The sequence below is a fragment of the Hyla sarda genome, chromosome 6 (genome assembly GCF_029499605.1).
Source record: "Hyla sarda isolate aHylSar1 chromosome 6, aHylSar1.hap1, whole genome shotgun sequence".
Lineage (NCBI taxonomy): Eukaryota > Metazoa > Chordata > Amphibia > Anura > Hylidae > Hyla > Hyla sarda.
Genome location: NC_079194.1, coordinates 91,635,586 through 91,658,062, shown reverse-complemented (window position 1 = coordinate 91,658,062; position 22,477 = coordinate 91,635,586). Strand labels below are relative to the sequence as shown.

Genomic DNA, 22,477 nt, shown 5'->3' with positions numbered 1-22,477 from the left:
AAATATTAGCATATTCCTTCTTTTCACTTGTGGGCCAATTAGAATGATGCAAATACACTTGTCAGAGGTTATCAACAACATCCCTAGCAACCAATAGTAAAGTTGCCCACCCCCTCACTGTTTTCTTCCTCAAATACACGATTATACGAATATTCACATATGCCAATATAACAAATATGCGAAATTCGTGAATATAGGACAAAAATTTGTCTATATATTCGCAAAATATCGCGAATTCGAATATGGGCAATGCCGCTCATCACTAATATGGCTAGAGGAAGTGCGCAGGGCGCACAAAACAATTTGTCCCGGCAACCCACTCCCCCGCCTGTTACCCGTTTGATGTCACCGTTATGTGAATAAAGAAGCTTCCTGCATGGTGAGTGTCGCCTTCTTTCAATACCTTATTGTTGAAGTTTTGCTGTCTGCTGGTCAGAGCACCACCGCTACAGGTCTATACAGTCAGTGTCCGACTTGCTGCATTTCCACGTTCCTCCTTGGGGCTTAGTGCCGGCTACATTGTCTCCTGCATGAATAAGTATACATTACTTCACAAGGTAACAGTAAGCCCCACTTAGACGCAGTATCATGTGCAGACCAGCTAGATTACATGATCCTTTGCTCAAACACCAAATGGGTGACAATTGACAATTCCCTACATGTAATGCATGTTACTTTACTTATGCATTAGATAGAGACAGAAAACCGAAGCACTCACCCTTTGTTGGTTTTAATATTTCTTTATTCATTACCGTCCAAATAGAACAACAAAGGGCACGCCCCCTCCATATGTCTCTATGGGAAAGCCATTAGGCTATCTTTGGCTCTCCCATAGAGATATATGGAGGGGGCGCGCCGTCCGCTGGTTTGTGTGAGGGTCGACACGCTCAGTTCCCGGGGAGGCACGCAGGGGGCTGCCGACATTGACCTGCAAAGTGCTGCGCCTGCTGTTAGCACCACACAGCTATCACTTTAAGAGACGTCTGGTCGGCTCCTTACATGACAGTGCGCTCAACCTATCACGGGCGGAGGCAGGACATCAGTGCGGCCGGTTATATGCTGACGGCTCTGTGACGTTACCGTCCCCAGGAGGCAGCAAGAGGATCGCAGCGGAGGACCAGGAGGCCAGTACTGGAGAAACTGGGGAATGTAGGAAGGTGAGTTAAAGTTTATTTTGTTTATTTTTGCAGCCCGGGCACAAGGAATATGTCAAATTCATGCAGTACAGATGTCCTTTAATCTTCTCCTTTGTCAGTATGAACGGAGGAGCTGACAGAGCCATCACTGAGGGTTTGTTATCTTTTTATTCTGTATTGAGGGAGTCACTGTAAACCTGGGGGAGTGGGGGTGTTTTGTGGCTGTGAGATGAATTCATAAAGGTTTAACCCTTAGTTTGACAGGAGCATGCAGAGGGAAAACTTTTAGCACCATTTATATGACAGACATTATTTCCTTTTATCATCGCAAGCAGCCCTCCAGACCCCTCTGTCCATCCCTGACCCCTTTGTTCTCCTGCTGATGAAATCACTGTGTACATACATTACATTACTTATCCTGAGTTATATCCTGTATTATAATCCAGAGCTGTAGTCACTATTGTGCTGGTGAGCTCACTGTGTACATATATTACATTACTTATCCTGTACTGATCCTGAGTTATAGCCTGTCTTATACTCCAGAGCTGTAGTCACTATTCTGCTGGTGAGGTCACTGTGTACATACATTACATTACTTATCCTGTACTGATCCTGAGTTATATCCTGTATTATACTCCAGAGCTGTACTCACTATTCTGCTGGTGAGGTCACTGTGTACATACATTACTTATTCTGTACTGATCCAGAGTTATATCCTGTATTATACTCCAGAGCTGTACTCACTATTCCGTTGGTGAGGTCACTGTGTACATACATTACATTACTTATCCTGTACTGATCCTGTGTTATATCCTGTATTATACTCCAGAGCTGTACTCACTATTCTGCTGGTGAGGTCACTGTGTACATACATTACATTACTTATCCTGTACTGATCCTGTGTTATATCCTATATTATACTCCAGAGCTGTACTCACTATTCCGTTGGTGAGGTCACTGTGTACATATATTACGTTACTTATCCTGTACTGATCCTGTGTTATATCCTGTATTATACTCCAGAGCTGTACTCACTATTCTGCTGGTGAGGTCACTGTGTACATACATTACATTACTTATCCTGTGTTATATCCTATATTATACTCCAGAGCTGTACTCACTATTCCGTTGGTGAGGTCACTGTGTACATACATTACTTTATTTATCCTGTACTGATCCTGTGTTATATCCTATATTATACTCCAGAGCTGTACTCACTATTCTGCTGGTGGGGTCACTGTGTACATACTTCCCTTTGCCATTTCAGTGTGCTCCGCTGACCGCTGCCTGCCAGAGCTGCCACTGACACAAGGAGAGTAAGAAAGCCTGCAGCGAGCACAGATTTGGAGGTATGAAAGTGCTCCAGCCTCTACTATTAGATAGAAATGTAACTTTGTTGTAGAACCCTCTGTCCATCCCTGACTCCTCTGTTCTGCTGATGGAATCTATGTGTACAGCCTATCACTGCACGGGTCACATTCAGCTACGGGGACACAGTTTTCTTCATTACACTCCCCATAACAGCGTGTCATCTACAGATTATGCAGGGCGGTGATTCTGGGGTCTGTATTATGGTGGGGACTGATTCTGGGGTGTGTATTGTGGTGGGTGGTGATTCTGGGGATCTGTATTGTGGTGGGTGGTGATTCTGGGGTCTGTATTGTGGTGGGTGGTGATTCTGGGTCTGTATTATGGTGGGTGGTGATTCTAGGGTCTGTATTATGGTGGGTGGTGATTCTGGGGTCTGTATTATGGTGGGTGGTGATTCTGGGGTCTGTATTATGGTGAGAACTGATTCTGTGGTCTGTATTATGGTGGGGACTGATTCTGGGGTCTGTATTATGGTGGGGACTGATTCTGGGGTCTGTATTATGGTGGGGACTGATTCTGGGGTCTGTATTATGGTGGGTGGTGATTCTGGGGTCTGTATTATGGTGGGGACTGATTCTGGGGTCTGTATTATGGTGGATGGTGATTCTGGGGTCTGTATTATGGTGGGTGGTGATTCTGGGGTCTGTATTATGGTGAGAACTGATTCTGGGGTCTGTATTATGGTGGGGACTGATTCTGGGGTCTGTATTATGGTGGCCGGTGATTCTGGGGTCTGTATTATGGTGGGTGGTGATTCTGGGGTGTGTATTATGGTGGGTGGTGATTCTGGGGTGTGTATTATGGAGGGTTCTGATTCTGGGGTCTGCATTATGGAGGGTTCTGATTCTGGGGTCTGCATTATGGTGGGTTCTGATTCTGGGGTCTGTATTATGGTGGCAACTGATTCTGGAGTCTGTATTAAAATGGGATCTGTATTAAAATGGTAATCCGTGTTGAACAAAAACTTCATTTTCTGAAAGAAAAAAAAAACACACCTATCCTGTGACCCCCCCCCAAGTAAAGCCACACCCATGTTGCTGGCACACCAAGAAACTTTTGACACAGCACTATCAAAAGGTTGCCTACCCCTGGCTTAGGGGATATGTTTTTGTACGTGATATATCTTCTTTAAAGCCAACATAGGGTGAGTGCTCCAGTTTTATGTTTCTATTTTCTCCTTAAGTGAACGTTTGACAATTTCCTACATTACATGTAGCATCCCCATTTGGTGTATGAGCAAAGAATCATATAATCTAGCTGGTTTGCATGTTGATACTGCACTATCTTGGAAAGCTCTAAGAAGTACTAGGACCCTGTTACCTTGTGAAGTAATGTATACTTACATAAAAGTGGTCAACAGACTAAAGTCAACCCTGTATCAATGCCCCATGAAGTTTAAAAAACTAAATTTATTTAAAAAACATCTAATTTCCCACACATACATATTATGACGCCTTAGAAAAGATTGAAAGACAGTGCTAACAAGCATTAAAAAAAATAAAAAAATAAAAATTATATATATAGTATTGCTGCAAATGAAAGCAAATATAGCTATTGTAATTAGTATTGCAGCTAATACTCAGAATATTTCATAAACAGTAACATACACAGATTGACAAAATTTGACTTACCTGTAAATTTGCTTTCCTCAAGTCCGAAGGCAGCACAGATGGAAATAGTTGTGTGCTGCCTGAGGACGAAAAGGAAAGATTGATTGATAGATAGATAGACGGACAGACAGAAGGGATTATTTATTTGTATTTGGTTTTATTTGATCATTTAGCAACAGCAAGGTGGTTTAGGTCGAGCGGTTCTCGCCAGAGGCAAGGTTAAAACTTTTAACAGGTTCCCTACTTGGTGTGATGGATGCCCGTGGAATATATACCAACTGTCAAGTAAGGGGAAAATGCTAAAGATGTTTTCACCATATGGAACTAGAGTATGATCCAAGCAGTGGTGAGGAAATGCTGGGAGTTGATGTTTTACTAAACATAAATAACTACAGAACATACAAGTGACTTCAGCGCTGATAAGACACAATCAGGCATAGTACAGCATGATATTATAGACTCACAGGTGACGTCTCCTCCAGAGTTCACTTTTTTTTTTCTTTTCTTCTCTATCGGCCCAAGACTATTATGATGACTTCTATCAGCACAATGCTCACCTCTATACAAACTTCCCATGTATATTGCCCCACACAGTAATTGTGCCCACTTTGTGCCCCCATGTATGTTTGTAGGACCCTCTCTGCCTCCCATATATAGTTGTATGCTTCCTTTGCCCCCACAGACATCCTGCCTTCAGCCATATACAGTATATGACTGGAGACCGGATGTCTGAGTTTGACATGCTTGCTGTAGCGGGACAGTAAACAAAGGCTAACATGGGCCAAAAAAACAAGGTTTAAGTTTATGTATGCCACATAAAAATAAAAAAAATACAACCCATGCCCTCCCTGCACAACAACCCATGCCCCCCTGCACAAGACCCCATGCCCCCCTGCACAACACCTCATGCCCACCCTACACAAGACCCCATGCCCCCTGCACAACACCCTATGACCCCCTGCACAAGACTGTGCAGTACAGTTCCCCCACATTAGGTGCAGTACAGTTATCCCACAGTCATACAGCAGGAGCGGTGGTTGGAACACTGAAGATGACGGGCTGGTGATTTACCATGTGCGTAAGTCCTCCTCGCTGCTCCACTCTGCTCTTCTATGGGCGCACGGGACGTCATTGATGTCCCTGCGTGCGCTACTTCCCCGTGCCCTGCGTTTTTAAAGTTAACGCTGGGCCGGCGGGAGAGGTAACCGGGGCATCCTTTTGTCCTGAAAAGATTTTTTGGGACACAGAAATGCCGGGACGCAAAGACATTCATTGTGGGCCGCATGTTTGACACCATGCGCTACAGTACTCTGACCACTGCTCCTCCAGTCCAGGGCCATAGCAGTAAGTCTCTGAATCTGAGGAGCAGTTGCCATAGCACCAAAGATGGTGGCAGTCCCGCTGTGGAATGAACAAGACATTCCCATGTTCTGAAAAGATACACCCTGAAGGTGGCCTTGTTAAGAGGCATTGGTTTTGGCTCCCTGTGAATGACTGTGCACCCTCTTCCCCCTTCTTAAAGATGGCAGGCGCAGGCTGCTGTTGCAGGCGAGAGGCGGCAGCTGACATTCAGGACCCAGGCCCAGATTGTTTTACCTTGTGATACCTTTGTACAGAGGCGTAGCTTGTAGTTTCTGGGCCCCGATGCAAAATCTGCAACAATGCCCCATATGCCAATTATATTACTGGTCTTTTATGGGGCAGATGTGCTTTGGGGTCCCCCTTAGGCACCAGGGCCCCGGTGTGACTACTTCCTCTGCACAATGCTTAATTTAGTTTTGTTAAATCTAGTGACAACTCTTATGTACATATGCCACATGTTGAAACAGTATTCTATGTTTATATGTACATATACTGTTGTCCTCTAGAATTATAAACCTAGGTGAATAACATTACGTATTTGGCCATGTTATGTCTAGATATATTTTCGAGATTTAATTTTTTAATGACAACAACGACCAATATCTATAAATTAATGCCATGAATTGCCATGGCGCTCTGGTTGGGAACCACTGACAGATCAGACAGAATGAGTGCTTGGTTAAATATTAGGACTGTTAGCTTAGAAAGCAATGACTTATAAAGCAGAGATTGTTCCCTGCTTATTAAAAGCATCCTAAATATATAAACTTGCCAGCTGTTCTATAACAAGCTCTGATGAGATAAGCGATGTTTAGCATTACTGGAATAGATGGCGCGGGATAAAAGAGACGAAATGGGCAGCAAGTGAAGTCATTTTCTTCCTGCGCTTTGTAAACTAGTTACCTCATGGTCTGTAGCACCTTCTCAAAGTCCTAAATAAAAGCAGTCAGGAGTCTGGTATGCAAATAATCCGAAGCGTAAAGTGACAGGATACATCCTATTACTCACAGCGCAAACCACTTACAATATCCCTTCTCCTGCAGCTGCTTAGAGTATTGTGCACCCTTAAACATCACATCACCTATGGTTGGGGGGGGGGCCAGAGCCAGTTCTATATTTACCATAAAGACAGGCCTTAGAACTCCAATAAAACACAAACCATAATCCGGTAACAGTACATATGCATTACAGAGTAGCTGAACCGTTGGACTAGAGGCTCCCATAGACGCCTACCTAGTGTATTGAGGCTGTTTGTAGTATCCTGCTTTGCTAGTGGCGGCTATGCTGTTGTGTAAGGAAAAACAGGGCGCATCTGCGAGTGCGCTCCAGACTGCAGCCGGGTAGCTACGTGTCCGCACGTAGTGGCGGATTTCCCACTGTAGAAATCCACCTCTACAAGCAGAGACAGAGCTTTCTGGATGCAGCAGGGAGCTCGCTCTGCAGTCCATCTGCCACTGCCGTTAGCACATCCGCAGCGTGAAAAATGCTGCGTATGGGCCCTGTGTGACCCTGACCTAAATGGTTTTTGCGTGCATTACTACCATGCCAGATGCAGATCTATCTTTTACTACCTATAATTAGTCTCCTGCACCTTAAAAAAACAGCTCCAGAATCCACCCTTTTCTTACTGATACAGCTAAAAGACTTGTTATTGCTCTGATCCATTTTCACCTTGACTATTCTAACTCCTCGCTTCTCGGCCTTTTGGCTAAGATCAAGTGTAGTACCTTTCCTGTTAGTTGGCGGTGTGGAAGACCACCAAAGCAGGATGTGGAACCACACAGTAGGATGGGTGTACCAGGGATGGCTGTATAGCAGAGCAGTCATCCCTGATGAGACCTGTTCCCTGCTGGATCTGGCCTTAAGGTCCGGGTAGAGTGAAGGCCGAGGTGCACAAGTGCCCTGGGAGTGGTGACCCCCAGGGTGCAGGAATTCACTTGGGATTAGCAACCCCACTTGAATGAAAGCACATAGCACGCACTTTTTCTCTCACTCTTCTGGGCACTCACCCTTAGTAGCCCGGCCTTCCGGCTAGGATCGGGGAATTTTTATAGATCCGGTCGGATGTCCGGGCAGTATTACACACTGCGCACATCCACTTATTTATTTTTTGTCACTGTGTCCACTTTTTGTGTTTGTTTGTTCTCTAGGATTTGGTAGGGTGCGGTAGCCCTTCTGGGTGTCCCTCCTGCCGGTCTAGGAGAGGTGTGTGTGGCCATTAGGTTCCTCACCTCTCTGCTATACCCCGTGGCATCCTGTTTCGGCAGGATGCCAAACCGGTTTTACTGGTTCCTTGGTGACAACCTGGTTAACAGTAGTTGTTTGCCGGGAACACTTTCGGTCCCTGAGTAGCTTCGGCGAAAGAGGACATCATACCTGGAACCTTGCAGGTGCCTTTTGGCCCGGAGGCGAAGGGTTTGGTTTGTTGGGGGGCCTCTCTCCTTTCGGAGAAGGGCTTGCGATAGACCGCATCCTCGTGCACGGTTTTTTGTGTGAACACTTGCACTTTTTACTTGCACTTGGGTGATTTGAGAGCACGTACCTCGGCTTTCAATAAAAAAATTAAAAAAACTCCTTCCTAAGGCAAGGTTTCCACACAGGTTTGTTTTCTGGCATTTTTTTGAAAAACTCCCACTGCAGTTTGTGAGCCAAAACCAGAAGTGTATTCAAAATGGGAAATATAAAGGAAGTACTTCTACTTTTCCTTTGTACTGTGTGGAAACCTAGCATTAGGCCTTCCAGTCTCTAAACTCTCGATTTAACAGTCCATCCTAAATGCCACAGCCAGAGTCATCTTGCTTTCCCGTTACACATTTGCCTCCCTTGTATGCAGGTCACTGCACTGGTTACCTACACAATCCGAACCTCTCACTTTGCTCTTGCTGCATCATTTCCCTGGCATGCATTACCCTGAACCCTCAAACATATAACCATCAACCAGTTTTTAAGACACATCTGTTGAGGTAAGCTTACAATATTCCCTAATGGATATCCCCTACCATGTTCCCCTTCTAACAGCATTGCCCCCCCCCAATGCATATTAGACATTAAGAGATTGGCTAGTGACTAGATGACCCTCCTTTATGTGATCTCCCCTTCTTATAAAACATGGCTAAATCATGTATTAATAAAGCCCTTTCTGCCTTTGACCCAACACCATTTCCCATGAGTAGGACCCTCACTTCTCCTGTTTGAATTATTAGTGTGTAATATGGTAATGTCTGATATTTTTCTTTGTACCCTCAAAATTGTAAGGTACTACAGGATTTGCTCACCCTACATAAATAATTATGTTATATAGAGGGGCATTCATCAATATTTTACTAGTATATAGTGTTATTATAGATGTGTAAAGTCACCTAAGAATACACCTTCCTGCACCAAAGGTCGTACACCATTTGATTAATTTGGCACACAGGAACATTACCTCAAAGTCCTCCTATTTTTCTCACCTATTCCATCAGCGCGCGGCACTGGAAATGAACGAAGCAGCCAAGCGTCAGGCAATGGAAACAGGCTGCCTCACTTGCCTGCCCGGCATCATCCGCCGCCCATAATCCTAAATGATCCTGTGAGCACAATTGAGGGGGCGCGCATCAGAGGACCAACACGTCAATTCATCTGGGGGATGTGTTCCACCTGTCCCCAACTTTACTGATGCCCATGCTACTCATTTAGACTGCTTTCCAGGGCTGAAGTGACATGGTGTGAGTTTGTGTGTAAAGACTTTCAAGAAACGTCGTACATAATGAATCAGTGCGCACTGCTATGCAATATTAATATGTACTTCTGTATTACCTTTTCTTTTTATTTTGGTCGTTGTGTTAAGTTGGCCGAACTTTGTTTCTTCGTAATAATTCTGAAAAATTTCAATAAGAATAATTTGAACCACTGCATAAAACCAGTCTAAAGCACTGCAAATGGTAGTTCACTTTCAAATATGATTAAAAGCAAGTCTCACAAAAGTCACATGGGAACTGACAGACTTTTTGTGCGACAATTTTAGATTAAAAACAAAAAAGCTTTCTAAACAGCTTGATGAATTCCCCTCAGTCTCTTAAAGTTCATGGCCTATCTTCAAGATAAACCATCAATATTGGATCAATGTGGGGAATGACTCCTGCCACAGCCTCCTGCAGCGTGTCCATGCATTTACAGTATTTTAGCATCTGCAATGTATGAAACTGCAGTGTTTAGTACATGAACAGTTCCTTCCTCTGCTGCTACCACTATGGAGATTGCAAGAACAAGCAGCAGTGAACATTGGAGAGGCTGGGGAGCTTCGTGAGCATTGTGGCTTCTTCAAACAGACGACTCCCCATCAATCTGATATTGATGACCTATCTTATGTGGTGAAAAGTATTTTCTTTAACATTTATTAAAGAAGTACTCCAGGTTTTTTTCTTGCCCATATCACGCAAATTAACCATTACTAGTAGTAGTGCAATAAATGCAAAAAATTATAAAATGTAGTACTAGTTTTTGGTCAGCTGCAGAGTTGCCTTTAGTTACTAATTACAACTCCCAGAATGTCCTGGTACAGCTTTGCAGCTGACCCAAACCAAAAATACAAATCCCAGCATGTTGCACTCATTTTTACACTATACTACCAAATAGTGCAACATGATAGGAGTTGTAGTTAGTATCTAACTGCAACTACTATCAAGTCCTGAAGCAGCCTTTGTCTCTAAAAAGAAAACATTACAATTCCTAGCATAATGCACTATATAGTATAAGTTTATAGTGCAACATGCTGGTAGTTGTAGTTCGGTGATCAATGGGATCCATTTAGCTCTGCGTTACCCGGCAATGTGTCTGCTCCTGCCTACCTGCTGCCAGCCAGCCACATGCCCAGTGACCGCTACAAAATGAAGTTGCCCCTACCACACAAGTCAGCCCAGATGGGGGCATGCAGCTCTACCTCATCCATGGCTTGTAACCTGCTAGGATGGCTTTGCCCGGGTGGGTCAGGTTGGCATCCCGGCTGGTGCAGCGGCTGACAGGCACCTCAGTCCAGACCTGTCAACAAATGGAGCCCTGGCAGGGGGGGGGGGGGGGGGCTGACATCGCAAGGCTGCTGATTTGATAACCACCCATACAATTGAATAATCCTGGCCAGATAGCGATCCACTTAATGTACCTGAATCACTTGAGTCTGCAATATACCACTCTGTGAAACTGGTCCAGCGTCCAAAAAGGAGCTGGGTCCGCCCCTTTTAAACAACGCCACTGGCATGTATCGCTCCTACAAGCAGGCAGCTAGAGGCTTACTATGAGCCTTTAGTGACTTCTGACCACACTGGTCCAACTTCTCAACTTAGCTCCGCTCTCTCCCAATACTGCCACTGCTACATATCTATTGGTCCAACTTCCTAACGCCCCCTCTAAACATTGCTACTGCTGCATATGGCTTATGTCCAACTTCCTAATGGAATTGGTCCTGCCCCTTCTCAACATCGCCAATGCCGTAGAACGCTTGAGTCTAGCTTCTCAATAGGAGTTAGCCCCGCCCCTTCTCAACATCACCACTGCTACATATCGCTACTATGCGCAAACAGATAGAATCTTATTACGGGGAGCTGAGGCTTCCCTCGTTTTTCTTCCCATCTACGCTACTCCAATGACCATTGAGAAAAAAATTTAAGTCATCAACTTTTATGTATGAGTCTTGTCCACTTCCAACAGCGCGCCGGCTCTAGATCGCTTCTGAACACCAGCTGAACTACACCTGCCCAGCATCTTCCAGCTGCGGAGTTTCTGCTGACTAGGTCATTAGCGCAGCCTCTCTTCACAGATACAGTGATGTAACTGGTTCATGCAGTTTAACACTACAAAATATGGCATAACCTATGTTTTTGCATTACATAATAGGGTTCACAGTATTAATGTCATACAGTTTTTACATTTTTTTGTAATTTTATGCATAATTTGTCTATTTTAAATGCAGCTCCATGCGTAAGATGGTTTGTAAATTACCTAATTGACGTGACCTTTACAATGACACCATGAGGATAGTTATTGTCAGTCTTGCTGTCTATGTGTATTCACCTTGCCTGATGAAGGGTCCATTAGGGACCAGAAACGCGTTGCCGTAGTGCTAATAAATTATATTTTAGGACGTTAACCTTGTGTCCTAACTATTTTACACCAATTGGACCAGCAGCGCCTAGAAGCTTGGATTTTTCCTGTTTTCTACCAGTGTCTATTTACCGGACTAGCAGCGCTAACACAGGATGAGCCACGGTTGCAGGTCCTAAGCTGCTATTGCTATTACCAGATGTCTTCTGAGGTGTTATGCTCTGAGCGCAACCCCACTTGGTGAGTGTAATTCCACTTATAATACGTATTTGTGAATTCTGACGTACTTCACTTGGGGCGCGTATCACTTTTTCTATTTTTCCTGTGCAAATGTGAACAGGCACCAACTCACTTATGAGTCTCAGCTCTTGACGCTTCTGGTTGCTGGAGTCTAGGTAGGCCTCGTTAGGGGAATTTAACTACCCCCTCTCTCTGCAAAGAAAGAGGCATTATGGGAAATGTAGGCATAAGAAAATCATTTTAGTGTTAAAAATAAGAATTAGTATGGCTGAAAACCTAGGCCTGCTAAAACAGTTAAGCACAAGGCATATACAAGAACCTCTACATTATTTTCTAATGATAGCCTTAGCGAAACCAAAACAAAAAATCCTGGAGTATTTCTTTAAATTCAACTGTTATAAAGCACAGATAGTAGCTGGTAATAAACATGCCACCTATAAACTGGCATACTGGTAAGGTCCTTGTTAATATTAGGGACAACTCTCACGCCTTCACACAAACACACACATTCGACAAATCCGCATTCGCAGAATAAAATCTTCACGTGGAAATTCCAGAGTAAAGTTATTTATTAAATCATGCACATCACAATTGTTAGTGCAAATAGTTTAATCTGTAATCTGTGCTCCAGAGATTCTATGGAACCTTTATATCTTTACAAAATAGATTTAAAACAATTATTTACTTAAAAAAATGTAATTCTGAAGTTTAGCATTTCAGAACAATATTTGCAATAACCTATATACAAGAGGTACCGAGTACCACTGGCATATGAGTGTTGTGGTAGGGGTGGCTCGCGGTGGACAAGTAATGAGAAAGGCATGTTATGTGTGTGCCAGTCAATCGCCCACATAGAACAACGTAGCTCCCTGGACGTCACTAGAAGTATTATCCTATATATGCCTATGCTTTTGCTTATGAACATCCAGTAATACAGTACACGATAGATCTGAAGGCAACAAACTATCATAGATCTAGCAAACACACATCAACATATAAAGGCTCGTCTGATACCACAATGCATATGGAGACCAGGAGCTGCAACCGCCAGCAACAAATACGTTTCCCATGTAGTTAAAGGGGTACTCCACTGCCCCAGTGTTCAGAACAGAATGCTGGGTGCGGGCTAGGAAGGTCATAACGTCATAGCCACGCCCCTCGTGACATCACGCCCTCAATGTAAGTCTATGGGAGGGGGCGTGGCATCCGCCACGCCCCCTCCCATAGACTTACATTGAGGGTGTGTGGCTGTGATGTCACGGGGCGTGACCGATCCCCGTAGCGCGAAAACAGCGTTCAGAACATTTACTTCCGAACGCTGGCCAGTGGAGTACCCCTTTAAACTGGCACAGGAACACCTGAAAGCTGATTGGTTGCTATGGTTACAGCGCTACTTGTTCGGTGTAACGACTGGCGCTGTTCGTGTTAATGTGGCACCATGCAGGCAACAGTGAACAACCACCAATGATTGAAAATTTTCATATATACTAGAATTTCCCAGAATACCAAACATAGGTTCTTGTTCTTGGTTTTCTCCATAAAAAAAAATATCCACCAAGGAAGCTCTCACACCATGGGAAAGCCACTTACCAGGGCACGGTAGACCGACCCATTCTAAGATAGGCTAGAAAACCTTTCATCCTCATATAACACCAATACTATATACACAGTGCACATCGTATGTGCAGTCATCCCAAGCATTTACAAGATACGTTGTAGTGATGTGGTATGAAATATGTAAGAACATGTCAGGGCTTCTGTGTCACCACAAAGGTTATGGGGAAAATAAAGGAGACTGCAGAACTTTCCGACAATATCCACATCCACTTTGATAATCACTATGAGATCCTATGGGAAGAATGTGAATTTCTCGTGTCCTATATCCGTGGTTGAGGGGGGGGGGGGTCTAAAGTGGTCCTTAAGAAAAGTTGTCCAAAAGAAAACAAAAAAAACATTTTGACAAAGTATGTTACATGATCGGGACACATTTAGAGACATGATTGTGGAGAACACAGCCCATAGATATGGAATATATATATATATATATATATATATATATATATATATATATATATATATATATGCTGAGGTTTCCATTAGTTTTGGCCCCTGATAAATCCAGCCCCACAGCTTTGGTCGGATGACGAAATTAGTCCTGGCTTTCCAAAAATCACAGAAAAAGTCCAGAAGAATGAAGACTTTAAAGGGCCATGGGCTTGTCTGGCTGGTCCAAAACATCAGATTCTTAAGACCAGAACAGAATCCTGGATCTTTTCCCTTCCACTGTTCCAGCAACTACAGAACTAAGTGCTTTACTGGGTTCAACACAATGTATGGATTTCATGGCAAGATTTAGATTAGACTATAATACAATATAACAAATTAAACAACTTTGCAAACAGACTTGAATAATAAATTCCCACCATTTCAGATCCACAACTTTTAAGCAGACTTGCGTGTCTCCCCAGGTACAGGCTGTAAACTGTGCCATCATATTTTCTTCCATATCACTTATTACCTAGCTACTTAAAGGGGTACTCCTCTGCCCCAGCGCTCAGAACATTTTGTTCCGAATGCTGGGTGTGGGCTGCGGGGGTCGTGATGTCCCAGCCACGCCCCCTCCCATTGACTTGCATTGAGGGGGCCTGAAGTGATGTCACGACCCCCGCAGCTTGCACCCAGCGTTTGGAACAAAATGTTTTGAACGATGGGCAGTGGAGTACCCCTTTAATGCATTTTAGTAAGAAGCCAAGGATAAGGGTTTGACTGCCAGATCGGCAGGCTACAAAGAAACTGTAAACAGAAGACAGTGGATTATGAATCATGACTATCTGCAAAGTTGCATCATTTATTTTTAGACATTTAAGATGCATAGGGGCAATAATAAAGTGGACACACCCTTTAGGGCTCGTTCACACGACAGACACTGTGGAGTTCCACCGGCTGAATGTTTGCTGCAGTGAGCGACGCTGAAACAATCAGCATTAAGACCACGTGAATGTGTGCCAACTCAGACGGCAATGCAGTCAGGCGGAATTCTCCCCAATGTCTGAACATGTTCGTTTATTGGGTGGAAGTCCATTCCGCCAACAGAGTGCCACTGCACGATTCCGCAGTGTGACCAGAGCAGCAGAATCCTATTAAAAACAAGGGGACAGTGGAATGTCAGTGGAATGTCTGCAGTGTGAACGATCCCTAAACGGTTGACCAGTAAGAACTCATGTTCTTAAATTCCTTAAATATCACTGATTAAAATCATCAAATAGTTCCTTTGAATTAAAGCAAAACAGTCACCTAGAATAGGCTTGTGAAGCTGCACACACACTGCACTAGGTCTTCACACGCCTATTATAGACATACCTGTATAGATGAGTTGGGCTTCTATATACTTAGATACCTGCTTTAATATTCCTCTGGGAGTCGGGCCAACAGTCTGCTCTGGGGCTGCAGCGCCTCTCTCTGCTTACGTTGCGCAGTTTATTGACAGCTGGCGAGTGCAGCAGAGATACACAGGGCCACCAAAGGCAGGAGAGTCCTGTGAGTCAATCAACTGCGTGACGTAACCGGAGAAAGAGGCGGTGAAGCCCCGGAGCAGAGCGGACCCTGCCTCTCCGACTGTCGACCAAACTCCCATAGGAAATACAGGGCAGTTATCTGTAACTATACAGAAGTCTAATTCATCTATACAAGTATGCCTAAAACAGGATTGTGAAGACCTAGAGAACTGTGTGTGACTGTTGTGCTCTAAAGGGGATGATCCAGGATTTAAAAAAAACTGAGCAAATTTCTTCCAAAAACAGCACCACATCTGTCCTTTGGTTGTATGTGGTATTGCAGCTACGTTCCATTGAAGTAAATGTAGCCAAATTGTAATACCACACACAGCCTGAGGACAGGGGTGGTGGTGTTTAAGAAGAAATTAACTCTGCTTTTCTATTACCGGATAATCCCTAACAACTTTTTAATACACAAACAAAAGCACACATGTCCAACTGATGTTTAGAATTGCAGATCAGCTTTCATTCACCTGAGCTGCAATACAAGATACAACCCATAAATAAGGATGGCGCTAGGGAATAAGATGTTTGATTGCTGGAGACCCCCGCAATCTCGGTGCAGCCCCCGGCATTCTGTGCTGGGCGCTGCCTCCAAGATGGGGGACGTGATTTCATGGCCACGCCCCCTAGTGATGTCACATCACACCTACCATAGACATGAATGCAGGAGGCATGGCATGTCATCCCTAGAGGAGCGTGGCCGTGATATCACATCCCCGTCTCGGAGGCAGCACCTGGCACAAAATGCTGGGGGCTGCACCGAGATAGCGGGGGTCCCCAGTGGCGGGACCACTGCGATCATACATCTTATCCCCTATCCTTTGGATAGGGGATAAAATGTAAAAAGCCGGAATACTCCTTTATTCTCATGGTGTTATGTTCAAGTGAGGATCACTGTAGTTGATATGGGCATAGAGAAAAGTTTCAATGACTCCATATCTTTCGCTAGGACCCACTCCTGCCATTATATCTGTGAGACAGTGAGAGACCATGCATACCCCATACCCCTTTGTGGCATTCACGACCTGAACAGAAGGGCAGCAGTGATATCATTTAGGTCAGATCTTACAACTTACAATTGGCCAAATGTTTTTATTTTCAATTTCTTATTATAAGTTATGAATCTAGAAAATGTTGCTCCTATTCCTCATATGTTTTACTATATCTGTAGACACCTCAGGTTACTCATCATGGATCCGAACCCCAGGACATCTGTGCAGACAAACATTATTTTATAAAAAAATTATAATAATAATAATGATAAGACACATCCTAACAATCTATGTTGTTTGGTTTCTTCCAATATAGTTATAGATTATAGATTATAAAACCTTGCATCTGTTCAGTTTAGACAACAAACTGGTTTGGCTCAATATGTGGGAAGCTTCAACAATGTTCCTCTTCTTGTGGCAACCCAAATGTTGTAAAAGTACACCACCAATCATACACTGACAGCTAAAGGCTGACTACAGGCTGGGGAACTATGATCTGCAAGCTTTAGGAATAAATAGTACAACATGTCAGAAATGGACCAATCCTCCAAGTCCGATAGAACGGAAAGTTTAGTACAGGAAGCCATGTTTTGGAGTTTTTCCTATAGTTCTTAAAGTGGTACTCTGCTCCTAGACATCTTATCCCCTATCCAAAGGATAGGGGATAAGATGTCTGATCGCGGGGGTCTCGCAGCTGGGACCCCCACAATTCTGTGCAGCACCCAGCATTTGTTTGGAGTGCTGGGTGAGGGCGGCGGGGGTTCTAATGTCACGGCAATGCCCCTTGTCATGTGACGCCACGCCCCCTCAATGCAAGTCTATGGGAGGGGGCGTGGCGGTAGCCACGCCCCCTCCCATAGACTTGCATTGAGGGGGCATAGCGTCACATTGCAAGGGGGAATTGTCATGACGTCATGACCCCCACCGCTTGCTCAAAACATTTGGAACAAAAGGTTCCGAATGCTGGGGCAGGGGAGTACAACTTTAAAAAGGTTGTGCAGCAAAAACTTAACTTATAGCAAAAACTAACTTAAGTAGCTGATCGCGGGGGAATCCGACTGCTGGGACCCCCCACCATCTCCTGCACAGCGCTCCGGCTCTCCCCATGAACGGAGTGGGGGTCCATTAATCTCTATTGGAGAGGCTGAAATACACAAGTACACACACTGGTATCTCCGGCTCTCCCATAGAGATGCTTGGAAATTATGCTTCCCCGTTCATTGAGAAAGCCGGCGCACCGGGCAGGAGATTGCGGGATGTTAATACTGTGAATAGGGGATAAATTAGTTTTCTGTGCACAACCCCTTAAACGTTCCTATTTTGGACACGGTGTAAAATGTCATTATCTCTAGTAGTGGTCTACAGTGTTTTCTTGATCCCATATATACATATAAATGTTGAGTGCCGCAGTATGACATGTTGCACAGTGACTGCTGAATACGGATAGAGAAAAGCTTATGGTTAAAAGGAGCATGTGCCGGACAGCTCTGTGTTGTGGGGCAGAAAGCAGACAAATTGGATTAACTCCTCATCGCTATACTATACTGGATGTGTGTTTCTTATGGCAAAAAATAAAAAAAAAATAGTCTTTCATTCTTTACATAAAGTTTCTACAGTAAAACAGCCACAAACCCAAAACATCATAAATAATTTGGTACCAAGAAGCCTGCTTGAGGCCATAACAGTATTTCCAATACCACCAAACCAGACTTAAAAATCACATGAACGTCGCAAGCAGAGTTTTTGCCTACTGTAGGATAAAGTCATGTGTTTATTCCCCTGTTGGACAAAATACATATATTACAGTTTAAAGCAATTGCCCTACTGCGGATCTCTTTCAGAGATTTTGTGAGTTTTTGAGAGGTAAAAAGGAAGAGTAAGGATCAGTTTTGTGTTCTCCAAACATGAGCGATGTCAGCTGCAATGGAGGACGGTACATGGCTTGAAAAGCGTTCTCATGGTGTGCCTCTGCTGAGGCCAGGGTACAGCATCACTGCGGTCACAGCGACCAACACTGCTATCCCGGTCATCCAAGGCCACTGTCTCTGTGGGAAGAAGAATGGGTTAATAACGTCTAATGGGACAGGAAACCTAAATATATCCAGCTTTATTCATTCGGGTAGAGAAACATAGATTTTAGGCCACATAATAAAGAAGTAGAAACAAAACTGTAGTATAAAGAAGTAGAAACAAAACTGTAGTATAGTAAATCATTTGTGTTGTACTATCTAATGACAGCTATGAGGCATAACAAATGAAAGAATCGTTGGCACAAAGGCAATTGTGACAAACATGCTATTAAAGGGGTACTCCGCTGCTCAGCGTTTGGAACAAACTGTTCCGAACGCTAGAGCCGGCGCTGGGAGCGTGTGACGTCATAGCCCTGCCCCCTCAATGCAAGTCTATGGGAGAGGGCGTGACAGCCGCCACGCCCCCTCCCATACACTTGCATTGAGGGGGCGGGGCTATGACATCACAAGCTCCTGGCGCCGGCTCCTGAGTTCGGAACAGTTTGATCCAAATGCTGAGCAGCGGAGTACCCCTTTAAATGTCTTACCAATTCATTTTCTTCACCCCTTGATGAAAAAAAAAGCTTAATACATTAATACATAGGTTCATTTGCAAATATTTAGGAATTCCTCACCAGAAAGTCATCTAAAAAAGGGAAACCTTATGCTACATAAACCCTTCCTGAATTAGGAAGAATGATGATATTAAGTGTTCTTTTACTCTAGTGCTATACATAAAATCACATAGAATTCCTTTTACATATGTAAACAATAATTACAATTCCCAAAGTAGTATTAAGGCCTCGTCCACACTGCAGAAACTCTGCCGGTAGAATCCTGCTTGCTGCAGAGTCCAATTGTTTTCAGTGGGATTCTGCTGCTTTGTGCACACTGCAGAATTTACGCAGCGGAAACACATAGAAGGTAATGGGACTTGTATTTCTGTCCAAAATTAGTTGAGTAAGCGGAAAAGTGCCAGAAATACAGTGGAAAGTATTAACACAGCCCCAAACTTCTTACCATAATTCCACATGGAATTAAAAAATTCTACGCATCTCAGAAAAAATTCATTTTAGGGCAGACAAGCTGAATTTCGGCTGTGATGCAGCAGTGTGGACGAGGCCTCAGTAAGTTTTAGGACAAAAGATGCAAAGGTGGAAAATAGGTTACATATATATTTTTATGAGGAATGCTTATCTATAAGGCAAGGGTGGGGAACGGGCAGTCCTCAAGCGGTATAAGGCCCGTAACATAATTTTGCCAGGCCCGTCAGCAGTCCTGACTGGAGTGCCATAGCATTCCGGTAGAAAAGATGGCTATAGGGCACACTAGGATGCCTGCAGCATAACAGTGCCACATTATCTCCTAGCGCATCCTAGAAACTGAAGTGTCTAGGTCTCTCAGCCTCCATTCCCGCTACCTGTGGCCACTAGAGACCAGCAGCATCTCTTCCCCGGGTACACACACAATGAGTGACCATCATGCACATCCTGGAGGTAGATGCTTCCAGCCTAAAGTGGCTGCAGAAAGAAGCTGCCCGCGGCCTAGAACAGAAGAAGATGGTGCAAGTTTCGGGTAGCTGTGAAGGGGAGTTTTTTTTATTATTCTAATTTTTTTCTTAATGGGGGTCCTACCTAGAGGAGGTGGGTGCCATATTAGGGGGCAAACTAATTACAGGGATGTCCTCCATATGGGAAGAGGTTCCTATATAAAAGAGGCAAGCTACCCATAGGTGGGTGCTACATACAGGGTGCAATCTACCTTAAAGAAGTACTCCGCCCCTAGACATCTTATCCCGGGGCATGACGTCACGAGGGTGCGGGGCCGTGATGTCACGATACCCTGGCCCCTGTATTGCCCATCCTCAGCCATGGAGAAATCTTCGCGCTGCGCAGGTCACGAACTGGGGTGTTGCAGGAGAGATCTCGAGGGTCCCCAGTGGCGGGACCCCTGCAATCAGACTTCTTATCCCCTATCCTTTGGATAGAAGATAAGATGTCTAGGGGCAGAGTACCCCTTTAAGGGGGAAATCTACATACTGCCTGATGCCCAACTTAAAGAGCGATTGCAAGTAGCATAATCATCAATATCAGTTGACATCACATGCCTCAACAAAGAGAAGCAGTTCCAGCCATCACATTAAAGAGGTACAAACTGTTCCGAATGCTGAAGCCGGGAGCTTGTGACAGCATAGCCCCGCCCCCTCATGACGCCACGTCCCGCACCCTCAATGCAAGTCTATGAGAGGGGGCATGACAGCCATCACACCCCCTCCCATAGACTTGCATTGAGGGGGAGGGATGTGATGTCACGAGGGGGCAGGGCTATGACATCTTTAGCTCCCAGCGCCGGCTCCAGCGTTCGGAACAGTTTGTTCCAAATGCTGAGCAACGGAGTACCCCTTTAAGGAGGAAGTTAATTAAATGTTTGATCAAATATAGTGGCTCATTTTAAAGTTGACAATTTTGTATGGTCTGAATGATCACATAAATATCCAAATGACCCTCTGCAGAAAAAAATAATAATTCCCCACCCCTGCTATAAAGGTAGCAGCACAACCCTCCATCCCACCCATACAAACTCTTTTTACTATCTGTAAAACAAGAATTGCATTGCTTTGTAATGTGTTATTCTGGAAATTATATAAGGTGACCATACACATTAGACAGAAAAGGGATGATGATTGAAGAACCATTAATTCCCTGATGAATGATCATTTCGCTGTCGCAGCCGACCACATTGGCTATTACAGAAATTTCAACAGGCAATAGATGTTCGATGACAAAGGGAATGTTCCTTCAAGAAAAGATTTTTCCTAGACGAAAGACCTGTTCTGAAAGCAAAAGATTTTGTACTGGAGAAGAATTTCAAATTGGACCTGGTGAAAATTTATCAAATTCATTACCTTTGGTCTAATGTGCATGGACACGTCTATTAGAATATATGAATAAAGAAATACTGATGAGATAAAGCGTTCAGAAAGGAATAAAATCTAGTGAAAATAATAATCCCAACCTTTCAGGGTACGTTCACACATACAGGATCTGCTGCATATTTTTATTTTTTTAGCTGATTTTTCTAACCATTGAAGTTAATGGGCAGCAAAATCAGCTGCACAATATACAACAGATCCTGTACGTGTGAACATACCCTACTAGTATAAATAAAAATGGGATGACATAACAGTATTCTATTCAATGAAGATCTATACAGTTGTCACAAGCCAACATACTACATCTTCACTGAAAGGGATGTCAATGGTTGTAGGATTTACTATTGATTCTTTATTCTTGTTGGAAAGCTCTGATGAAAGGTTGTGCAGTCAGTGCTCCATACACCATGAATTCTCTCCACAAATCCACCTCTTTAAAAAGACCACCCCCATATCCAGACGCGATTTGTGTGGTTGATTTTAAAGGGGTACTCTCCGCCCCTAGACATCTTATCCCCTATCCAAAGTCTGATCGCGGATGTCCAGCCACTGGGGACCCCCACAATCTCCCTGCTGCACCCGGCGTTCGTTTAGAGCATCAGGTGCAGTGCCAGAGGCTCGTGACGTCACAGTCACTACCGTTCCTGATGTCATGGCCACTCCCCTCAATGCAAGTCTATAGGAGGCGGTGTGACGGACGTCGCGGCCACACCCCCTCAATGCAAGTCTATGGGAGGGGGCGTGACGTCCGTCACGCCCCCTCCCATAGACTTGCATTGAGGGGGGTGGCCGTGATGTCAGGAACGGTGGTGACCGTGACGTCACGAGCCTCTGGCACTGCACCCGATGGTCTAAACGAATGCCGGGTGCAGCAGGGAGATTGTGGGGTGCCCAGTGGCTGGACACCCGCCATCAGACTTTGGATAGGGGGATAAGATGTCTAGGGGCAGAGAGTACCCCTTTAATAAAAATCAATCACACAAATCTGGTCTGGATAAGGGGGTGGTCTTTTCAAAGAGGTGGATTTGTGGAGAGAATTCATGGTGGAGCACTGACTGCACAACCTTTAATCAGAGCTTTCCAACAAGAACAAAGAATCAATAGTAAAATCCTCGAGTGGGGCGTGACCGTGAGGTCAGGAGCCTCCGCCGCACATCACCAGTCATCCGGCACGGAGCCAAGTTCGCTCC

The 22,477-nt window shown here is 44.4% G+C and overlaps 1 protein-coding gene across 4 annotated transcripts in view; it reads right to left on the bottom strand.

Moving 5' to 3' along the window:
• Positions 1 to 17,223: 17,223 nt before the first annotated feature.
• SLMAP (sarcolemma associated protein) overlaps positions 17,224 to 22,477 on the bottom strand; it is a 159,174-nt gene continuing 153,920 nt past the window's right edge. For all 4 annotated transcript variants that reach the window (XM_056524441.1, XM_056524439.1, XM_056524442.1 and 1 more), the window contains one exon: positions 17,224 to 18,391. In XM_056524441.1, the coding sequence (XP_056380416.1) occupies positions 18,302 to 18,391 (90 nt within the window). In that variant the 3' untranslated portion in view covers positions 17,224 to 18,301. The remainder of the gene's footprint in view (positions 18,392 to 22,477) is intronic.